General features: G+C 33.3%; 1 protein-coding gene across 1 annotated transcript; it reads right to left on the bottom strand.

Annotated features, from left to right (window-relative positions):
* Positions 1-13467: 13467 nt before the first annotated feature.
* Positions 13468-19242, bottom strand: LOC126714029 (probable metal-nicotianamine transporter YSL7). Its single transcript, XM_050414019.1, has 6 exons — positions 18836-19242; positions 16756-16919; positions 15777-15874; positions 15541-15675; positions 14999-15188; positions 13468-14740 (listed from the first exon to the last, which is right to left on the bottom strand). The coding sequence occupies exons 1-6, from the start codon at positions 19224-19226 to the stop codon at positions 13631-13633; spliced, it is 2088 nt and encodes a 695-aa protein (XP_050269976.1). The 5' UTR covers positions 19227-19242; the 3' UTR covers positions 13468-13630.
* Positions 19243-23453: the final 4211 nt, after the last annotated feature.

Raw genomic sequence — 23453 nt, 5'->3', positions numbered from 1 at the left:
ATCAAACAAGTGAACACCACAAGGTAGTGATCACAGTGCTCATTCACACTTGGAATGAACACAAGGACATACAAGTTAACAAGCACAAGGCAAGACACTCGTATGCACAACACTCAACCAATGCATTGCACACAAGGCATATGCATCTAGGAACAATCCTACAAGGGCACAAGAGTGACAGTACATGAACCAAAATGCAGAACATTTAGATTAAGGTACTGATTTCAACATAGCATAAAGGCTGCACTTAAGCAAGGTACATACCATAAAGCCTACAAACTATGCATAAAACAAAAACCCTAAAATCTTACAAAAGCACATGGGTACAAACACAAAAACTTCCTGAATAACATCATCAAAATATATTAAAGATTAAACCAAGAGTATATGAAAAGAGTTAGAAACAGCTATACACCAAAACACAGTGTATCAAAACCATAAAAACACTAATCATAAACATATATAAACAAAGTTTCTGTTTTTGGCAACTCCCCCTCAACTAATTACTCCCCCTTAAGAGCTGCTTTTCTGCTTCTCAATCATCAATGAACTTCTCCCCCTTTTTGACAGGAATGGCCAAAGGGTCACTGGTCATGCTGAGTTGTGAAGCTGTCAAGTTTAGCAGCCAAGACATCAATCTGGTCTTGCATGGCTCTCATCCTGTCAGAGTGCTCAGTTTGGACTGCCCTGATCCCATCAAGCCTTTCCAGAATGATCTGGAAAGCATCTGGAGGTGTGTCTGCAGAAGTTGAAGCTCTGTGTCTTTTGCCACTTCTCCTAGGTGTTGAAGTTGATGCAAGCCCTGCTGCCTCTGCTTCAGTCTCCATTGGGGCAGCCTCTCCTTCATCACCTTCATCTTCTTCTCCTGGAATCCTAACACTTATCCTTTTGCATGTAAGCTTGTTGATTGCAGAGGGTGTAGACATGAGACTGATGTCTTGAGGGATTGGAACACCCTTACTCCTAAAAATCCTCATTAGCAAACTTGGAAAGATCAATTTAGGCCTAGAGGTGGTTCTAGTCTCATCCACAATGGTGTCATAAATGTGGGAACTTATGTCTATGAAGTTCTTTTCTTTGAGATCCATCAGAAAGACTGCTCTAGCACAATTGATTGTAGTCAATTTCTTAATAGGATAGAGGTTAAACATCATAATTATTGTAAGGCACCTCATGTCCACTGGAAAGGCAGTGGTATTCAAACATTTCCCTTCTCTCTGCCCACCTATCCTTTGTTGAATTGTTTCAATAGACACACTCCTATCCTTGTAATTGATAAATTCTTCATCATCTAATCCTTCAAGCCCTAATGCATCATCTATGACATGAGCATCCAAGACAAATTCTTTACCCCTCACCCAGCAACTCAATTCATTATCCTTTATCACAGCATTTGAGTAAAATTCCCTAATTAAGGGTTCACACACAACAGGGAAACCACCCAGAAGCTTTTCCCATCCTCTTCCTTCAAAACAGCTGGGAATAAATGTTTGCCTTAAGTCCTCCAAATCTACAAATCTCTCTTGAATGATTCCTGCATTCAAGAAGTTATCCTTGTATCTCTCAAAGTGGTGAATTGATCTAAACAGTCTAGAATCCATCTTTAATCTTTTGTCAACCTTCTTTGCAGTAGATTTCTTCTTCTGAGGTGAGGGAGCCATCTGTGAACAATCAGAAAAGGCCACAACAACATAGAGCAATATATGTGCATAACCAGTCAGTACCATGTAATAAACACAGAGATATCAACCATACAAATGAACTTTAAAAACTTAAACAGCAAGCTACTAAGTTCAAACATATGGATAAACCAAGCCTAGGATAGGAAACACATGAACAACATGGTGAAACTATCCTAAAGGCAGATAAATGACATTGAGACAGATAATGGAAAAATGATATGACACACAAACAGTATATTGAGCCTAACAGAAGCTTCCCACAGATTAACACACTAGAACATGCAAATCTAGCACAGTAAAACTCACAACCTCAAAAAGAACCAATAGAAACAGCTCAACAGCTCAAAGTTCAGATTGAAATAAAAGAAACACTTAGCTAAGCACAAGATGAAGAGTAATAAGAATATGACTATCATTAACACAAACTATAGCAACAGCATCCACAAGCTAAGCAAGAACAGGTAGCAGAAACCGAAACAAAAACCCATTTCAAAAACACAATCATATGCGAAAAATCAAAGGGTAAAAGCACAAAATCAAGAAGAAAAAAGTGTAAAACAGAAAACCCATACCTGTAACTAGACGATTTTGAGCTACAAGAGTGCAACACTAGAGATTGGAAAAGGGAGCATAGAGTGTTTGGGAGGAAGAGAGTTTAGAGAGAAGATGAACAGTCACAAAAATTCGAGGGAAAAACTGAAAAAGTTTAAAAACTACTCCTGTTTCTGCAAAACACGCGATTTTCGCGACTGGATTAAGTCGCCACACAGTCGCCAGCTCAAGCCGCCAAAGCACTCAAGAACAAAATTTTGAAAAATTTTTCTAAGTGTTTTTCGCGACTGGAAGGTCTACCCGCGAGTGAGTCGCGAGCTGAGCCGCAAAAATCTCTGAGTGAACCTCGCGACTAGACCTTCCACTCGCGAACAAGTCGCCAAAAATGACCAGCGTAGATGCGCGACTGAGCCTCGCGACTTGACATACCCGCGACTGAGCCGCCAAAACAGGGCAAAACTGTATTTTTGAAATTTTCAGATTTTTCAAACAAAATACTTTCCAAAAACACCTAAAAACACTCAAAAATCTTTTTGTGCTTGAATTAACAAAGATTGAGCATGTGAAAACACATTTTATCAAGTACAATCACACAAATGAATATGGCATTTATTGAACATAAACTTGTGTGTTGTGTGTGGATATCAACAATGAGATAGTCCTTTGTCTAATGTGAAGCTTCAATGATCAATTCAACCAAGGCATACACAATTAGCACTAGATCATGTGACCCATCTCAATTATAGAAATATGTATATATGACCTCCCACACAACTTGATAACATAACTTGGAGCTTTTCATTTGACTCCACTTTCAATCATAACATTTGATCTTTTTGATCTTTTGAGGCAATCATCTCTCATTGTGAGAGGGATATGTAACATTTCTCTTTGAAGAACAGGCCTTTGGCCTTTTTGAATGAACATACACTTTTAATATAAGGTCGCTTACCCTTTTTCCTAGTCAAATACTAGAATGTGCGACAGGCTTTTGCAGCTCAATATCTCTTTTCATTTGGAGATTTACATTTGGTGAGCTCTTTTTAGCAAAACAAAAATAAAAAGTGGGAAGATATATAGACACAAGTCTATGCAAGTCTCAAGATCAACATAACCATTCACTAATCATTCATGACAAGTTTGAAGATCTATTTACAACAATCACATAGATTTCAAGATTTTTCCCACAGTGATATGAGTGCATGAAAACAAGCAATGCTCGAAAATGTACAAAGCCATTAGCACAAAGGTACAAGGCAAAATAAGTTTTGAGACAAAACCCAACGAAGTCAATCAAGCTTTTTGATTTTCTAATTTTTATGTGATTTTTGGATTTTTGACACAAGAAACAAAAAGAATGATAAAACAAAATCAAGAAATATTCACAAGAAGATACGCAAACAACCAAAATCAAAAACAACAAGCATACCAGACAAACATAGTCACAAAGCATAGGAAGTATTAATGCATGGACATGTTGTAATGCTTATGCATGAGTACCTCTTTTCACCCACACGTCACTTGCGTTTGGGGTGATTTCCTTAAAGGATTGGGTACGGGAGTTAGGGCTTTCAAACCTTCGTGAGAAGCTTTCCAAGCAGTTGGTGAATGCACCAATCATCTTCATCACGTTCATCAGTCCGGGATCTCCATTTTGCTCTCTAGATTGATCACCTGCCCAAGTTCTCCTATCAATTCTGGGTCCTCCTGACCTTTGAGGAGTTGCACTGTTCTTTGCTCTCAGCTTTTGGCAATTTGGTCGAGTGTGCCCTTGAAGTCCGCAATAATGGCACACATACGTTCCTCTAGGACCTCTTTGTGGTCGTGGACGTGACTTGGCACGAGATTCAGACCTGCCCACAGACTGATTACGATGATTCAGCATCCGTTGGTCCACCACATTCTTCTTCTCCTCCACCTCGAGCTTCACACCAGTAAGATCATCTACAACTGGATCTTTGGCCTTTACAAACTTCACTTCTTTAGTGACATTTCCAGATGAACTACTTCCTCCGGTATATCCTAGTCCGGATTTGTCTGAAAAGCTCTTTTGAGATGATATCACATCATCTAGCTTCTTGGTGGTGACCCTCTCTATTTTAGCATTTGCTTGCACAACCTCATTCTCAAGAAATCTCACTTTAGTGTAGGCTTCGGACAACTCACCATTCAGTGTTTCTATCTCACATTTGGCCTCCCTATATCGAATTAGGAGACTTTTGTAGTCCTCCTCAGCCTTCTTCATTTTCCTCACAGCAGCCTTGGCCACCCTTGTGTATTCACCCGACTTCTCCAAGAGTGAGTTATAATTCTCTTGAAGGTTTGCTGTGCTTTCTTCTTCTTCAGCTTCTGATTCTTCAACAATTCCTAGTGATTCATCATCACTATGTTCTCCAAGGTCTCGTACAAGCAAATTCAACTCATCCGACGACTCAACATGAGCAATAGTCATAAAAGCTGAATAGTTCCCCTCTCCATCACAGCTCTCTTCAGATTCTGAGTCAGACGAGTCTGAGTCACTCAAGGTCGTGGCATACACTTTGCCTTTCGATTTCAAATAATTCGGACATTCCTTCTTAAAGTGTCCATGCCCGTTACATTCAAAACAAGTGACACCTTGTGTAGATTGGGATTCTTTTCCATCTTTCCTTTTGAAATCCCTCTTCTCCCTTCCAGAATTTTGGAATTTTCTCTTATCATCAAATTTCCCATTATTTTTGAATTTCAAAAACTTTCTGAAATTTTTGACAAGGTAGGCTACATCTTTGTCAACCACATCTTTTCCCGATGAGTCTTGATCTTCCACCTTCTCATTAATGGTCTTTAGAGCAAGGGATTTACTCTTCCGTTGATTGGGCAGCGACATCTCATAAGTCTGCAGAGAACCAACCAGCTCCTGTACTTTGATGTCGTCAAGATCCTTGCTCTCTTCAATGGCTGTCACTTTAGCACGAAAACTTTCCGGTAATGATCGAAGGATCTTCCTTACAATCTTTGAGTCCTCCGTTTTCTCCCCCAAGTTAAACTTACTGACAACCACCTCATTTAGCTTCCCATAGAAAGAGTCAAAAGACTCATCCTCACTCATTTTAAGCTCCTCAAACCGAGTGGTCAACATTTGTAACTTGGTGTCTTTCACTTTCTTCGTGCCTTCATAAGTTGTTTCCAGAATCTCCCATGCATCTTTGGCAATGGTAATGTGAGAAATCCTGTGAAATTCATCTGGAGACACACCACAGAAAATAGCATTTAGTGCTTTACTGTTAGCATTAGATGCAGCAAGTGCTGCCTTATCCCATGTGGATTTGGCTGCCTCAGGTTTGGTCCAACCAATCTCAACAGCATCCCACACGGATTCATCAATAGAGCATAGAAAAGCTCTCATACGAACCTTCCAAAACGCATAATTACTTCCATCAAAATATGGAGGTGCATTAAGGGATTGAGACCTATCCATCTCAAAAAGGGAGTCAAGGATCACACAATGGTAATGAAACCAAACAGCAGTGTACCCGCTCTGATACCAATTGAAAGTTTAAAAACGTGTACAAAAACACTTTTGAACGTTTAGACCCCCAAAAACCAACTTAACCAACACAAGCAATATGTCAAACAACTAGTGTGCGGAAACTTAACATATGCTATAATATGAAATTGGTTAAACAACTATCTAAGCCATAACAAAATTAAACCACAGCAGATAATGTAAAGGCAGAGATAGAGAGGAAGGAAGATGCAAACACAAAGATAACACCCGATGTGTTATCGAAGAGGAAACCGAAGACCTCGGCGAAAAACCTCTCCGCCGCCCTCCAAGCGGTAATCAATCCACTAGAAAATACAGTTGGGATACAAGGACAGCAATAGACCCTCCAAGCCTAATCTACCCAGTGCACCTAAGCCCTCCAAGCTTCTTGCTCCAACGAGGTTGCGCTGAACCTTTTTCTTTTCTAGCTTCCCGGATTCCGCTACTAGACCGTAGCATCAACCAATGAATATTGGTTCCTTCCTAACTGCTTCCCAGAACTCCAAACGACTGTCTCACAGAGATGATAATGGTGAGAACCAGGTTTGGTATAATGCCTCTCAAGGTTTTGACAATGGAGAGGAAGAGAGTGAGGGAATTTGAAGAGACTCTAAGGTATAGATTGTGGGTAAAACAATCTGTTTTTTCTTTAGGGTTTCTCTCTCAAAATTCTCTCTCGAAACTCTCCTTCAATCGTGGATTAAAGGGGTATTTATACTGGAGAGGAGAGGAATGTGAAACGTCAGGTTTTGGCAAAACAGGGGTGGCTCGCGGCTTGACCTCGCGGCTTGACCAAGTCGCGAGATCCAGTTGCGAGATAACCGTATGGCCAGTTGTCCTGTTTTGTCCTGTAGTGCTCCAGCTAGCATGACTGTTCATCTTCCAGCATGCTTGGCACGTGTGCAGCTTCTGGCGGCTTGCAGCCGCGAGTCCACCCGCGAGTCCCAGCCGCGACACTCTGTTTTCTTGCACACTCTTGAGCAAACTTCACTCTATCTCACTCACTACCCTTACAACAAACCTACCAAAATACAGGGTTACTAAATGCTGAATTACAAGCAAATTTGGCACGGAATAAAGCCAATTAAATGGTTGAATAAATTCAACCTTACAATATGGTAATCCTTGCATAAGTATTTTATGAGCCATTAATTCTTTATGAATGGACTACCTATTAGCCATTCCGGTCCTCTTTTATACATCTCCACGGATATATCATCCTTATATAACTCTACAGATATATCTAACTTAATACATATATATTATGTGCACAAAATAAAAATCATTTATTTTATTCTCCAAAACTAACCAAATATGTCTCCAAAACATAAAATAATTAAAGAGAAATTAAACACCAAATGAGCTAACAAGTTCTATATGTCCAAAAGACTTTTATACTGCTTTGTCGGCAAACCTTTAGTTATGAAATTAATATATATTAGCTCAATAATTTTAACTTAATGGATACTTTTAGTTTCTTAAAATTCTTTCTTAGACTAAATTACTTTATGTCGATATGTTTATTTTGGCTTTCATAATCATTGTCCTTAGAGAAGAAAATTATAACCAAGTTATCTTTATAAAATCTTTAAATATCTTATCATAAAATTGACAACCTTAAGAGGTCCATAATGCTTGTCTTATAGCTTCATAGCAAATAGGATATCTTACATGACAAAATCAAATCACTACTTCCAAGTACTGTGTCATTCATATTTAGACGTAAAAACAATACATTTACTCTTACTAATCTTAAGGTATATACACTGATTAACAATGTGCCCACTAAAACCAAATGGCACAACAAAATTGGTGAACCTTTATGTACCATTAGTGGGATGCCTATATGCCTAACTTTTGCAAAGTATAACTTTTATTGGGAGTCAAACCTTAATGGATCTTGTAAATTAATATTAATAGCTTTCACAAAACCTTTAGCTTTATAGGATTAAATTCCCAAGTTCTTACTCTTGAGCAATTAGATCACTCTTAGCCTCATAATTAGTTTCTCATTTGACATATTTTATTCAATGAGATGGGTGATTCATACACATGAGTACCAAAACATAGATCCATGGATTCCAAAAAAAAAAACAAAAAAAACTTTAATGCTATGAAACTTAAACTTTAATTCTAAATTAACCAATGTCAATTTAGTAGTAAATTCAACCTTCCTATAGGCAGAGGCGCATCATGCATGGATTTACTATAAAACTTTATTTATAAAAGTAGTAAATATAAACACTAAAAATCAAATTTTCTATACCTATGGGCCTAGGAAAAATCTCATCTTAATGCTACATTCACCATCTTAGTCCAATTAAATCATAAAAATAATAACCTCCCTATGGGGCCAAGTCATTATCTTCATGAATTAATTACCACTTAGATGCCTTTATTCCTAATGAAGTCTTGTAGAAATTTCTTCATGTGATTATCATCATGGCTTAAGATGCTATGGACACTCCTAAGTCATTTTGTTATTCACCACCTCAAATAGCATCATAAAGACCAACCAATTCTAATATTGATCATGACAGTATGCACTCAAAAATGACATGAAATAATATTTCAATACATGATAATTGCAAAGAAACCTAAAATGCAATTAAATAAATTACTCACTTGAATGATCCAAATCTCACATGTAACAATAAACTTTATCCCCATAATTTATTGTAAAACGTTATGGTTTTCAAAACATAAAGATAATTTGTGTTATCATGCCAAATATAGTGGACCACAAAAATAGTCTCTAAAGCAATTTACAATTGAAAATTGTACAAATTATTGAGGCATGTTTGTCATATGAGCCATCATACTGTCACAAATTATTTTCCAAATAATCAAGATTTTATATCCAGGAAACAAACATAAATGCTTGGATGAGCACTTGGCGAATATCAAAAATTCAAAATCCAAAATCAAATTTATGAAAACTATAAGTGCCTTGGCATGTATTTTAGTCAAATTACCCACTAGTCCACATTAGCATATTGTCAAATACTATATTTGGACAATTTAAGATCAGAGAAAATAAAGTCCTACAACATGTCTACCTTTGAACCTGTCTAGTTCTATATAAATAATAATCCTATGAATTTCAAATTGATACTTCTAATCTCAAAACTCAATATTAATTCGTTACACATATACCAATAAAGATGCAAAACAAAACTTGTTCTCTAGGATTTAGAGTACACATGCTCTATATTTGCATTGAGCACAACTTAAATTTCATCCCAAAATTAAATTAGTGTATACAAACTTTTACCGTATAAACATGTGGCAATTGGAAATAATAGAAATTTCACTAATTAAAATCACTAAACAACATAGCATGAAGGATGGCTCTGATACCAAATGTAAGATAAAATTTAGAGTTGTAGCAGAAAATAAATAACATAAACATACCTCCAGTTATAGTTGTTTAAGTGTTTAGAGAAAAATAAGATTCACCATATGATAGTGTATATAAAAAGTATCTTCAAGTCTATGGCCTTTACCTCACATATTTCTTTTTGATGGAGATAGGCTAGACTATGGACCATTTTAAATTAAGATTTATTTCATAACCCTCCTTTCATCAGAGAGTTTAAAACTTGCAACTTGAAGGTTTTTATTAACCAAAGAGGTTATACCAATTGAGAGTTATTTAGAAATTGTTATTCACCATAATATCTTTCACAAATAAAATTCTAAAGACATGAGTTTTCATTTATCATTTAAATGTGGGCCATATAAAATTTTCTTAAAATCTTACAGGTGGATGATAATGTTTTGAACTCTTAGTTATTATTGACACTGTAGAGTTGAAAATTTTAGTTTCCATTAAGATATGTGAATAATGCCCATGTGTATTGAGTACTTTTTTGGTTATAGGATGGAATCAAAAATATTGAAAGCTTTGCCATGCTCTCCTCTAAATAGAAGTTTCTCATTCAAGTGAGAGTAGTAAAGTTGGACATCCCTACAGAATAGTGCTATAAGTTCAACATCGTTGCCATTCATGATCTGCCTCAAGAAAATCCATGAAAATGAAGTTTAAAGCTCTATATAATGCAAGACATGTCCTTTTGGAACTGTGTTGAAAAAAATAGGCACATACAAAAGACAAATAGATACATTATTCCTATATAATGTATCACTTTGTCTTTTTATATAACTAAATGAAGTGGCCAAAACATAACCTCATTTTTGTTAATCCATGTGTCTATTATTAGAATCAACATTTTGGGGTTCTTTTTGCACATCATATATACTTTTGATACGGTGCTTTTCAAAGCACGTGTATATATTTGAAGTATGTTAATATATAATGTTGTGATGTATTATGTTAGCTACTATAATCTTTGTATTTCATTCAAATGTGATCACTTTAATGTCTCTTTTGATGGTAAAATATATACATACTTTAAAAATCATTTGATTTATATTTTGCATTCATGTTAAAAATATAATCTAAATTTAAACTTAATCGCTATGTTTTTTTTTTTTTTTTACTAAAGCCAGCATGTGTCTTGCATGTGCAGCCCTATCTAGTATTTATATACAAAGTACAAACCAAAAAAAGTCACAAACTATTGAACTAAGACCCACACCTACTGAATTAATATCAAATAATATTATAATACATTGATCAATACGGCAAAGTAATAAGTTAATGCTACTGGAAATAATATTATAGTACAATAAATTTATGTGAATAAACTAGAGTGGCCATACTTTGTTATCGAATAATATTATAACACAATAAAGCTTACATCGATCGTTATGTCCGCTAGACTGGCTGCCACCAACGGACCGCAATGGCAGAGATCGACAGTGGCAAAGACTAGCTAGAGGTGACCGGTGGCTAATGGTGTCAAAGACTGGCAGTCATCAGTTGGCATCCGTACGTTGTCGCCGACCAGTAACCAATGGTAACATTCAAAAAACAAAAACAAAGTTCTGCAACAAAATTGTTATCCAAGTGAGGATACTTATGACCTGTTTGGTTTGAGCAAAAAATGGATGTATTTTGTATTCATTTTCAGTTTTTATGGAACACATCACTAAAAAACTTGTTTGGTTTTGTATTTGTATTTAGTTTGCATTTTTAATATCCAAAAAAATAGGATTTGAATAGAAAAAACTAATTCCAACTTTTTGGTATTTTCATTTTCTTGAAAATAAATATAGTGTCATTTTCGTAAAAAAATCAAATCTGTGGGTCCCACTGTTACTTACTTGTCACATCAAAGAACACTCTCTCTCTCTCTCTCTCTCTCTCTCTCTCTCTCTCTCTCTCTCTCTCTGTTGGTGGTTATTAGAAAAAAAAAAAAAAAAAAAAAAAAAAAAAGGTGTCAAGGGAAAGACAAAACAAAAAATGATGTCAAACAAAAAAATAGATGGAAACAAAAAATGAATACAAAATTTGAGTATAGAAAATGAGTACATAAAATGAAAATAGAAAATGAATAGAATCTCATTACAAACCAAACTTGCCCTTAGATTTGCTACATTTTCCATTAAATACAATAATAAGATAGGGGAGAGGGGGAAAAAAGAGAACAAAATTGAAATGAATTCTAAAATAAATTATCATTTTTTAAAAATAGATGATGTAATTAATAGCATTTTCCATCCATTGAACCCATTTAAGAAAAATTAATTGGGCAATTTCCCTCACCCCAGAATGCAAACAAACCAAACTGTGATGAACAGTCTGAACTCAATTTCTTATTGGAATGCACCAATTACTATTAACTAGTATGTAGCCCCGTGCTACCGCACGAGAATAGATATATTATTAATCATGAGTTTATTCATGTTTAAAAGGCTTAATTAAGTCTAAATTCATATTATTAACCAGAAAATTTCATTAACAAAACTTAGCAATATATATATTTTATACAGAAAGATAAACCTTGGTGACAATGTTTATCCAAAAGATCCATTCATGCTTTTGAATCTTCAATCTCTATTGGTGATTGAAATTTTCGCAGCTTAAAAATTTAAAAATTAAAAAAAAAAAAAAAAAACCCTCAGAGTTGTACTCATTTTGTAGTTTTATGATGGGTCATTTTGTAACATGATGGGCATTTGTGTGAAGAAAAAACCTCTGAAATTCCATGGCTAAGAAAAGAAATTCTCTCCAATCTCTTTTTATAGAGAGAGGGGTTTGTGCGTGTTTTTATACATCCTTCATAGTTGTATTATCACGAAGTAGGTCTAATGGATTTAGATTGGTACTACTGATTCCCAAAGCATGAGTGTTTAATGTGTTATTAATTTCATCTCATTGGCTTCTGCACATGATAGCAAAATTAAAAATAATTAGATTGTACACGTGTATAGTAAAATTGGACTCCAATTTCAGATTCTAATTGAACAATTGGAATGATGATATATGATAGTAACAACAATAGGAAAATTCAAATAAAATTTTGAATTAAATTGTAACAATCTGAATAAAAAATTCTAGTAGAAAGACAGGGAGGAGTGATCCACTCCAAGAAGGCGACCAAACTTGCGTAAATATAGAATAATAAATCTCTCTCCGAAAAATTTACATTATTCATAACCTTTACCTTCACTGAACATTTTAAAAACATAGTGACTCACATCTGTCATCCAGACATCTACAGCCGGGTCCTCTCCAATTCGCGTGAGATTCCATTGATCACTAAGTTCCTTTGCAGCCTGCAAAAAGTATCATCCATCGTTCCACAGCAGTGCTTTCTTCATTGTTATAGGTGCCAAATTTGAACAAAAAGCCAAATATAAGGACAGTGAATTTTAGGCATAATGTGCATCTAATCACATATTAGCAATTTATAACAAATGTAAAGATGCAAACTTTTTAAGTGAATAGTAAACAAAACTCAGTGTCAGAACCAAAAAGAAAGCATTTTAATCCGAAACTAAGTGCAAATGTAAAGATGCAAACTTTGTAAGCAATTTATAACAAAGATGCAAACTCTGGCTTTGCTATCTTTTTGGAAATTATGCAATGTACCCAAACCAAGTTCTTATCACCGATATTAATCTCTTTGGTTTTCACGTTTGACTACAAAATCAAGAAAAAACTTAATTAGCACAATAACTCACTTGACCCGATACATAGAAGTGGTTTTAATGAGAATGAGTTCACATACATTTAGCCACATGATGCAAAATTCAACTTCAATTTCAGATTCTAGACACATGGCACAAAATTAGAGTTCTAATTTGAAATTCAATTTCACACACTCTCTGCTTCACCTATTATTTTATATATAGATAAGTCTTCAAGTGTTATTTCGATTCAAGTCGGATGATAAGTATATACAAAAAAATAAAATAGTAATACTTACTAAATGCTTTTTATTTTTATGTCTAGTATTTCTAAAATAAAAATCACCATTATAATGTACTAATTTGTTATTTCCCATTTCCCACTTCTAGAGCCGGATCTAAATGTTGGTTAGGTAAGCGTCCTATAGTAGTAGACCATTCCCATAGGGGTGGTAAAGTGAGGGCTCCAATTGGTAGAAAAAAAACCTGCAGCCCCTTGGGGTTATCCTGCACTTGGAAGAAGAAGTAGAAAAATGATTAAATACAGTGATAATTTGATTCTTTGTCGCCGTAGTAAATAGGATAAAAGAGAAAATAGAATTTGTTTCTTGGTCTTTACAAAAAAACAAAAAAAATAGTTTTGTTATTTATTTTCATGGGTGAACGGCGGGAATTGAACACGCACATGGTGGATTCACAATGGACAAACAGTTGTTTTAGCTTTAAGTTCTATAACTGCAATTTACCAAACACCTTCAAATTTTCAGTAATAGATCCTTTTTGCAAAGCTCTACACAATAGCTCTATTTTCGACAACAATCCAGACTGGCCCTTAAGACGCTAAGAAACCATCCACCTTTACATTTGTTCCTCTCGATAAGAATTTCATGCAAATGGGTGGATTGACACCTGCCAAAGCGAGTATTGAACTTGGTAGAGTCCAAATCCCGTCCCCACAAATCAACCCAGATGCTACAGCAGGTCCAAACGCATCAGCCTTAGCCTTGTTTAACTTCCCCCACACATACAGTATAAAGCTCCCTACACACATATCAATGGCAAAGTAAGATCCAAGATAAAAGGGTATTGCCATTGCCATAGGAAGTGGAATATAACTAGCCCTTTTCTTTCCCACTGCATCTCTAATACCGTTAATGACTACGGCTGCAATGAAGAACACGTAGCAAAGTGTGAGGCAGTGCTTTGGCAAAGCCGAGAACCCCTGAACACCCAATATCGACATGTTACGGTAAACAAGAGCAAAAGGTGCAGGGTATTCTGAATCTGGAGTTCCAAGACCATTAAAAGCCTTGTAGAAGAGCCAGAAGACACAAGGAGAAATAACGCAACCCATTGCTGTTCCAATAATTTGACTCACAAACATGGACCTTGGTGAAGCCAATGTCATGTAACCTGTCTTAAAGTCTTGCATTAAGTCAGATGCTGTGGACACAATGTTCATCATGACCCCACATGCTGCTAGACCTGCGAGAACTCCACCTTGAGAAGCACCTGCCCATGCACCAATCGTGAAGATAGCTAGCTTTCCATATGTGGATGCTAGGGACCAGTCTGTCAGCCCACAACCATAAGCATTGCAAAAGGCTAATGGTGGTGCTATGATGTAAATAACAACAATGTAGTACCATTTGAGCTGATGAAATATATGGGGAAGTGTTGCAGCAGATATAATTGCTATAGTCACATAACCAGCTATGGCAAGCCATAATGGAATCTGGTCCTTGAGAAATAGTTGGGTCCGAATTTGGTCATCATAAGACTGTGACGGAGTATTCTGAGGGGAGGAGTTACCTGCTACAGGGATAACTACACCTGAGTCTTTCTTACTTAGTTGTTTATACAAACCCAATAGAGTTCGACTAAGGACTTTAAGGAAATTGTAGAGGCCATCACCAAGGATCATGGCTATAGCTATGAAGACCTACAACAAAGAGGAAAGAAGCAGAAGCTCATAAAGCCTTCTTAATGCCAGCAATTAATACCATAGGCTTTTTATAATGAGTCTAAAGAAACAACAAATTTCATAACATTTTCCCAACTGTTGAGGTGGGAGATTGGATTGGTGCAAAATAAACGTGATGCTAGTGAAAGTGACGTTACATCTTAGCAATTCAACAAGTTATGTATGTTGTGTCTTAGCATTATTGTACTTATTAACATGGAAATTAAGATGAGTTACCTTGTAACCTTGCAGGCCATGTAGGCTACTTGGGCTGAGATCTGCAGAGTACCAAGAGCCCTTTTTGTTATCTATGAGAGGCCACATGATACCCCATGAAAGAATTGCTCCAACAAGTAGAGATATGTTAATTAGATATGGACAGATCATTCCAACACCAACATAAGTAGCTGAGAAATCAAAGTAGAACCTGGATTTCCACAAAAACTCAAAATTAAAATAAAGATAAACGACTAGAGTTGAGAGGAACACCAAATGCCCTTATCATTTATTTAACACCATTTTGACCACCAAGCTTAAACAAAGATAAGAACCAAATGAATTACCCAATAAACATAGCTAATTGTTTATTGATAGTTTGATACGTGTTGTTGGGTATCAAATTTCTTCTTCACACGAGAAGCATGAATAGAATCAACATTAGTATCATTGTACCATCCAATTAAAACAATTGCAACTCAATACTCATTCTCTAGATTTCCTCAGCATATGAATTATAAAAATGTATACTTGAATACAAGTACTAAAGGAGAGTTACATACTTGTTCTCATAGGCTTTGAGACCAAAAGTAGGGAAGCTTACAAATCCACAGTCATCACCTGCAGTGAAGAACCATTGGAAGAAACCCCAAAGAAAGCTAAAGGAGAAGAACTTGCCCAATGCTCTCACTTGTTTTCTATAATGAAATAATGGTAAAAAATTGTTATCACCCAGTTAATGTGTTTATGAAATAAATTACAAAGGAAAGTGTTTTGATGAGGAGTGTCATGGCCTCACTTTGCTAGCTTGGCACCCTGAGGCGTGTGAAAGCTGTTGATAAGATGGGCAGTTGCAGTGCCACTTGGATATGTCAATTTGAAGTCGATGATCATAATCTGTGCCATATTGTACATTAGATATATTCAAAAAGTATAGAGGATATAAAAAGTTAGAAGTTGGAAATGAAACCGGATTCAATCATAATGTCATTTTATATTACACATGTTCATGGATATATGCATGGCAAAAGTCAACCCCAACTACTATATATATATATATATATATAATAAAAAAATGCCTTACTTTCATGGATTTGACTTCAGAGAGATGAGATAAATCATAAATGAAAAGTATGATCAAGCGATGGAGGATAATTCTTATGTATGAACTTTTGTTCCTTCTCTTTGCAATAAAAATGTCAACTTCATATATTGATTGACAAACCCGTGATTTTTTATATTAGTAAGTTAAAACACGCATTCAATGAGTTTTGATCCAGGACCTCAACCTTTATCCCATTATAAAAGGAGAAGGAAGTTTCAACTATACTATAACTCATGGTGATTGACATACTCATGGTTATATAACATATTTGCAAAATAATCTCCCAAATTTATGGGTTCTTTCTCCCATCTCCGAAGATTTTGAATTCCAATATGTCGTAGGCCAAAGCACTCTATGCTATTTTTACTCTTCCATAAACTGAACCCCCAAAAAAATCCAATGCTAGTTTTGCTAAGACCATTGAAAAAGGTTTTTAAGCCCAAAAAAAAACCCTAATTCCTCTTAAAAACACTTTCACCTTTGAATCAACCCCAATGTGTAATTCATGGAGGAATACAGAGAGATAGAAAGGCATGTTGCGGATTTAAATACGTATGAACTTATAGTAGTAGAAACTAACAGAAAAGTATGCCAACAAGTCAAGCAGTTGTTGAGATATGTATTGGTCAAGAAATGGCTCTTGACTAGTAGTACTGGGTTCTTTGTATGTTACCTTTCGAAGAGGCACCACCGAGAAGAGGCCAAGAAAGCTAACAACAAAAATAAACCCAATTATCCATCCTAATGCTGGGTTCTTAATATCTTTTGCACTGGTAGCTTCTGAAGATTGTTTAGCAACAACTTCACTCATTCCGAAGAGGTAACTACCGAAGCCGCCTGCTCATTCAAACTCAACAAAAGATAGTTTAGCAAGATATGACCTGGTAAAAAGATTGCATGTTTCTCATATGAATGCAATTTAAATTTTGAGTATGATTGACACAAACTTAAGGATTCTATCCTTTACAAGATATTCAAAATCCTCCATGTAGGCTACTACAAATCTTGAATGTTGCATACAATCATATCTTAATTATTTAGAAGATTCATCATCCCCCTAACAAATCTCTCTCTCCAGTAGGAAATCTGACTAAAATAGCATATCTGCTTCACCTGATGTTATAGTCCTTTGAACTGAATCGAAATATATGTTAGGGATTAAACTCTCTTTGAAACAAACTAATCAATGAAAATGCCTTTCGATATTTGCCAAAGATGGCCAGTTAGTAATCCAAAGTCTAGCACTCGTGTAAGGAAAATAAGTACCTTTTTTATGGTGTTAAGTAGAACTAAATGAAATTACAATGCTCATCATCATCATTATCTGGTGTTAAGTAGAACTAAATGAAATTACAATGCTCATCATCATCATTATCATCAATCTTCATAATATTAAGACTAAAAATTAAAGTTGAATAAAAGTATATTTATACTTTAAAAAAATAATAAAATAAATATAAATTAAAAATAATTTATAATAGACGAGGCATTTAATGGGAAGCAATCGTTAAATGTTAATTTGAGTGGTAAAATGTAATTTACCAAAACAAACCAAAATATTTAACTTATTCAAAGTTTATAATAGTAATATGATCATTTCCCTTCCTCCCCTCCCCCGCCCCCACAAACATCCAAACAATTTTTTAAAAATATAATAATCTTTAATAATTACTATGCCCTCTTTATTTTAATTTTTATTATTTTTTATCTATTTTTTTTTATACAAAATAAAAATTTTACTCTAATCTAACCTGAGCTTCACACTTTTTTTTATTTATTTTTTATCTATTAATAAATAACAATGTAATACTCCCCTATCTTAGAATAGATGCAGCCATATCACACGGTTAGAGGATCGGATACCATTGAATTGTTTATCCTTTTATCCTTTTCGTAAGCCATTAAAGTTCACATATTTTTGGTTAGTTTGGTTTCATTCATAGCTTTCTTTACTTTACGTACGGAACTACTTTCCCCCCATATCTAAAAAAAGGCACTTCTCTTTCCCACTTCTATCTATTATTGTCTGACAATATTTCTGATTCTAAAAAGTAGAGGCTGTACAATTGTGAATTGAACCAACCAACTAGGGACCCACAATTGTGGAATATTAACTCACGTCATAAGGGTCACGTGGCCAAGGATCATGGTCCAATTAAATCACAATTTTTCTCATAATTCTTTAACATCCATGCTAAATTAATTATGATTACCATTTTTCAATTGTAGTACTTTTATTTATTTTGTAAATTATATATCAAGTTTCAACTCTGTACCCCTGAACATAATATTCATATTCTCACCCCCAAAAAATGGGAAACCACCGTTAAAGCCTTAAAGGGCCGAGTTCCAAGAAATGAAATCCCAGTTCCAGTAGCTTCAACAAACTTTAAAAACCAACGCCAAAGCATGATATGATATCATTCAAATTACAATAGTAATAAAAACAATCATGTTTACATATTGAGAGCGTTGTAATTCAGTGGTTTTCTATAATCTGCTTTCTATAAGAAGAATTATGGTAAATAATACCATATTCAAAAGAAAATATATTTGTTTGAGCATAAAGAAATCTGACTTTGTGGATTAGGATTTAGGATAGGTTTCAAAAATATTTTTTGACAACATGAAATGAAAAACCACACACATATATATTTCAGATCAAACATTAATATTAACGAAAAGCAGTTATATATATATATATATATATATATATATATATATATATGTATTGTAAAGAGAGAAGCCCATACCGCTAAAAGCAATGCCAGAAGAGGCGACAACGCAGGTCTGAATAACAGTGTTCTCTTGCCTTGTAAAGGGCTGCTTTAACATCCCAGATTTCTGAACCAACTTGGTCCAAGTCTTGATGAAGAAGAACCCCAAAAGCCCAGCAGACACGTTGAGGGACGGTATAATCCCAGTGGTCAGGTTCAGCTTCATCACTATGAAGGTGAACAGAATAGACAACACGAAGCTCACCACCAAGGCTCTTATAGTCACCTGCTTTTGCCATGGAGGCACCTCTTTGCTAGCGAAGATTTGCTCTATGGACAATGACTCCTTGGCTGCTGCTTCTTCTGGATCATCCTCCTTTCTCCTGTTCATCTCCTCCTCCTCCTCGTTCTTCTCCGTTAGACCCATTTTGCGGATCTTGGGTTGGAATGATTATTCTCAATCTCTTTGTAGTGTACGCGTGTGAGAGATCATTTATTAGTATGGTGCCTAGCAGTCTATTATTGAGTAAGTACGTGTACACACTTACTCATCACAAAGTTTAAAAAAAAAAAAAAAAAAAAAAAAAAAAAAGAGTAATAATAGTAAATTAAAAATATAAAAAAGGAAAAAGTTAACATAGGCAAGGTTCAAGAAATATTTTTTTAATTTCTTTTGAAAAAATTTATTAAAAAAACGGATTATTTTCAAGATATTTTATATTTCTTAAAAATATTATGATAATAGGTGAGCATTTGTTAATGAATCAATTTAAAAAAGTTTTGATACAATTTTTATAAAATATAAAAATTTGTCAAAAAATTCAGTTATTTTTTTTATAAAAAATTAAAATTTTTTTTTATACCAATACACTTAAAATATCTATTAACTATTTCTTTCATAAAAATGCTATTAAAATTTTGTTAAAAATAATCCTTTAATAGATATAGTAAAAATATTAACCGGACAAAAAAAATTATGAGTGGGAAAATTGTGATCAATAATAGCCTACAGGTCGGTTGTCTTATGAATGTATTTTTGGAAATAAGTGCAGCAATTGGCTAATTGCTGCCAATGTATTACTGCCATTCAATGGCATCTTGCAATGTCTTACCATTTTTATCTTTCTTTCCTTTCATTTTTTTCCAAGAAAGTCAAAAGACGTGTGTGGCTATTGGCTACAGCGTTTGAATGGGAGTCTTGATTTAAATCATATGAAAATATTTTCAAAATTAACTAATAGGGAGCTATATTTGGAAATCTTAAAGGATTTTTAAAATACATTACTACTAATAAACCAATGGTCTGGCCCCTTGTTTCTGGATACTTGTGTACCACCAAAACTCATTAACAGCTCAGACTGGTTCAAAATTCCATCTAAATTTAAAGATTTTGATCCAACTTGGCATCGAATTGTTATCTCCTTCTAAAAGCTCTATAAAAGTACATGTAACACATATAGCATTATAAATAATTTTTTTATAAATAGTGGTGGGTTAATGAGCTGTTTCCTGTGATGCTGTTAACTCATTAATTATTTTTTATAAATAATTTATAAATAGTTTATAAAAGCTCTATAAAATTATTTTTTATAAATAATGTTTATAAATTATGTTCGCTGTTACACCAAAATTAGACATAAAAGTAACACATAGCATTAAGAGCACCCACACTAGATGTGGGATATGTGCCAAATGCTAAATATTTGGCACATATCCCACACCAAACCCAATTTTAGCCCATTTAGTAGATGTGGGATATTGTTTTTTTTTTTTGCAACATTGAACAGTACCGTGGCATATTATTTGTTGTCCAATTTGCCACGGTACGGAAGATATGTGGTATATTATTTGTTGTTTGTTTATTGTGTTGATGAGTAGTAAATATTATTTTAATGTGTAGTAAATATTATTTTAATGTATATAATTGAATTATAAAACATCTGATAAATGGAATGTTGTAAAATGATGTGGTAAAATAATAAAGTAGGCATTTGATGTGGTAAAATGACATAATTTTTGGAACATCTGCTACGGATGCTCTAAATGAGTTAACAGCTCATTAGACTAATTATTATAAAAATATAGTAAATAATTAGTCAAATTATTAAAAAAAATATTTTTTATAAATAATTTATAAATAGTTTATAAAAGCTCTATAAAATTATTTTTTATAAATAATGTTTATAAATTATGTTCGCTGTAACACCAAAATTAGACATAAAAGTAACACATAGCATTATTAATGAGTTAACAACTCATTAGACTAGTTATTATAAAAATATAGTAAATAATTAGTCAAATTATTAAAAAAATTATTTTTTATAAATAATTTATAAATAGTTTATAAAAGCTCTATAAAATTATTTTTTATTAATATTGTTTATAAATTATGTTCGCTGTAACACCAAAATTAGACATAAAAGTAACGCATAGCATTATTAATGAGTTAACAGCTCATTAGACTAATTATTATAAAAATATAGTAAATAATTAGTCAAATTATTAAAAAAAGAGTAATGCTACAGATACAATTATACAAACTATTTTATAATATTTTTACAAACTGCTGATGTGACAAATTCTTACTACTTCTAATATGAACTCATTACTAACATCACATTTTTACTTACAATAACTATTTGAAAAATGCTAAAGCCACATCATCAGTAGTTTGTAAAAATGTTGTAAAATAGTTTGTATATGTAGCATTACTCTTAAAAAAAAACATGTAACACATGCATTAATGCATACAGATAAATACATTTAAAATTAAACACAATTTTATCATAAAAATATAAATAATTAGTCAAATTATTTTTTTCAAAAAGTTACATATTAAAATTCTTACCTAAATTTAATACTACTTATGATCATTTTTTTTTCTAATTTTTAATAAGATAGAACGTGTGGTGATTTTTATTGAGTATATGTAATTTTTTAAAAAATTTTATAGTTCATTAAAATTAGATTCTTAGTATTTTGCACTCATTAACTCACTTGGTATAAAATTATACATAATTAGTCAAATTATTAAGAAACAAATAGTATGTACCACATGCATTAATGCATACTTATAAATACATTTAAAATCAAACACAATTTTTATCATAAAAATATAAATAATTAGTCAATTTTTTTTAAAGTAAACATAATTAGTCACATATTAAAATTCTTACTTAAATTTAATACTACTTATGATATTTTTTTTTTCTAATTTTTAATAGGATAGAACATGTGGTGATTTTTTTTTCTTTTTAGAATACTAAGTATTTTTAACACACAAACAGGAGAGGGGAGAAGGTCTTAAAGAAACTGACAACGGTGATTTTTATTGAGTATATGTCATTCGTTTTTTTTTTTTTTTTTTTTTTTTAATTCAATAGTTCCTTAACATTACAATCTTAGTATTTTGCACTCATTAACTCACTTGGTACAAAAATTAAAAAAATTTAAGTGGATACATAGTTCAAAGTTAAATAGATAATTATGGTGTGGTCCTCACATAAATTTAGACACATGACGCAAAATTGGATTCTAATTGAAATTTCTCTAAACTTTACATATTAATATATATATATTAAATAGATAATTATGGTGTGGTCCTCACATAAATTTAGACACATGACGCAAAATTGGATTCTAATTGAAATTTCTCTAAACTTTACATATTAATATATATATATATATATATATATATATATGTGCAATTGAAAATGTCAATCAGCACCTCCTAGCATTTTCAATGAAAATGACAAAGTTCAAATCCCTCATTCACCGTTTTTGTAATTGTCAAATTATTAAAATAAAAAAATAACAAAAGAAAATCAGAAACAAAAAAGAATGTCTTTGCATACACTTTACTAGAGTTTATTTTTTTTTTGTAAGTGAGGAAAATGTGTGTTTTTAACCTCAAAATTAAGTTGAAAAGGCCTAAAAGATTTGTTCTTTTAGACTTGCCAAAGCATTGTATCTTTTGTGTAAAATTATATTTATTTTTCTACCATATTTTTTTTTTTTTTTTTTTTTAATAAATACATCATACTAATGTATAGGTTACAAGATAATATATACGTGAATTCTGATTAGCTCAACTGGTAAAGTTTCTTATTCTCGAATAAGAGACTTGAGATTAGATTTTTGTCATCATTAGGGGTGGATATTATATATTAAAAAATATCTCTCACCAAAAAAAAAAAAAAAAAAAAGAGTAACATATATGATTGCAAATCAAATGGCTATTCTTTATGGTGCATTAGAACAACGAACTTAGTCACTAACTAATTAACTTAGTCACTTACTTTTCCTGGAAATTAAGAATGAAAGGTAATACAATCACTGACTCACTGAACGAGTCTCAAACCTTGGGTGAAAGAGCCTAAATGAACAGTTTAAGAGAGATGGAGTGGGTCCATTTATTTAAATGAGTCATAGAGTCCTATTCATTCTTTTACTCTTATTCTTCCTATAACTGAAAGTGTTAATGCACGGTGGATATAGCCCTTACCAAATCTCATTTCTTAATTAAGAGAAAAAATTTTGGTCATTGAAAAATGTAAACATGGTAACGAAGTTAATACTTTATTTTGTGAGAAAAGGTAATGAAGTTAATACTTGATGAGTTTTTTTTTTTTTTTTTTTTTTTTTTTTTTTTTTT

This window comes from Quercus robur, chromosome 2 (assembly GCF_932294415.1).
Source record: "Quercus robur chromosome 2, dhQueRobu3.1, whole genome shotgun sequence".
Taxonomy (NCBI): Eukaryota; Viridiplantae; Streptophyta; class Magnoliopsida; order Fagales; family Fagaceae; genus Quercus; species Quercus robur.
This window is presented reverse-complemented; position numbering and strand designations above follow the sequence as displayed.

Bases quoted from the DNA above. Each gene is read 5' to 3' on its own strand.
- LOC126714029 (XM_050414019.1), bottom strand. From the start codon at position 19,226: ATGGGTCTAACGGAGAAGAACGAGGAGGAGGAGGAGATGAACAGGAGA. The intron at 15,189-15,540 runs GTATGTAACTCT...GTGGAAATCCAG, and splicing joins CTCAAAGCCTATGAGAACAA to GTTCTACTTTGATTTCTCAG. The intron at 14,741-14,998 runs GTAACTCATCTT...TCTTTGTTGTAG, and splicing joins ATGGCCTGCAAGGTTACAAG to GTCTTCATAGCTATAGCCAT.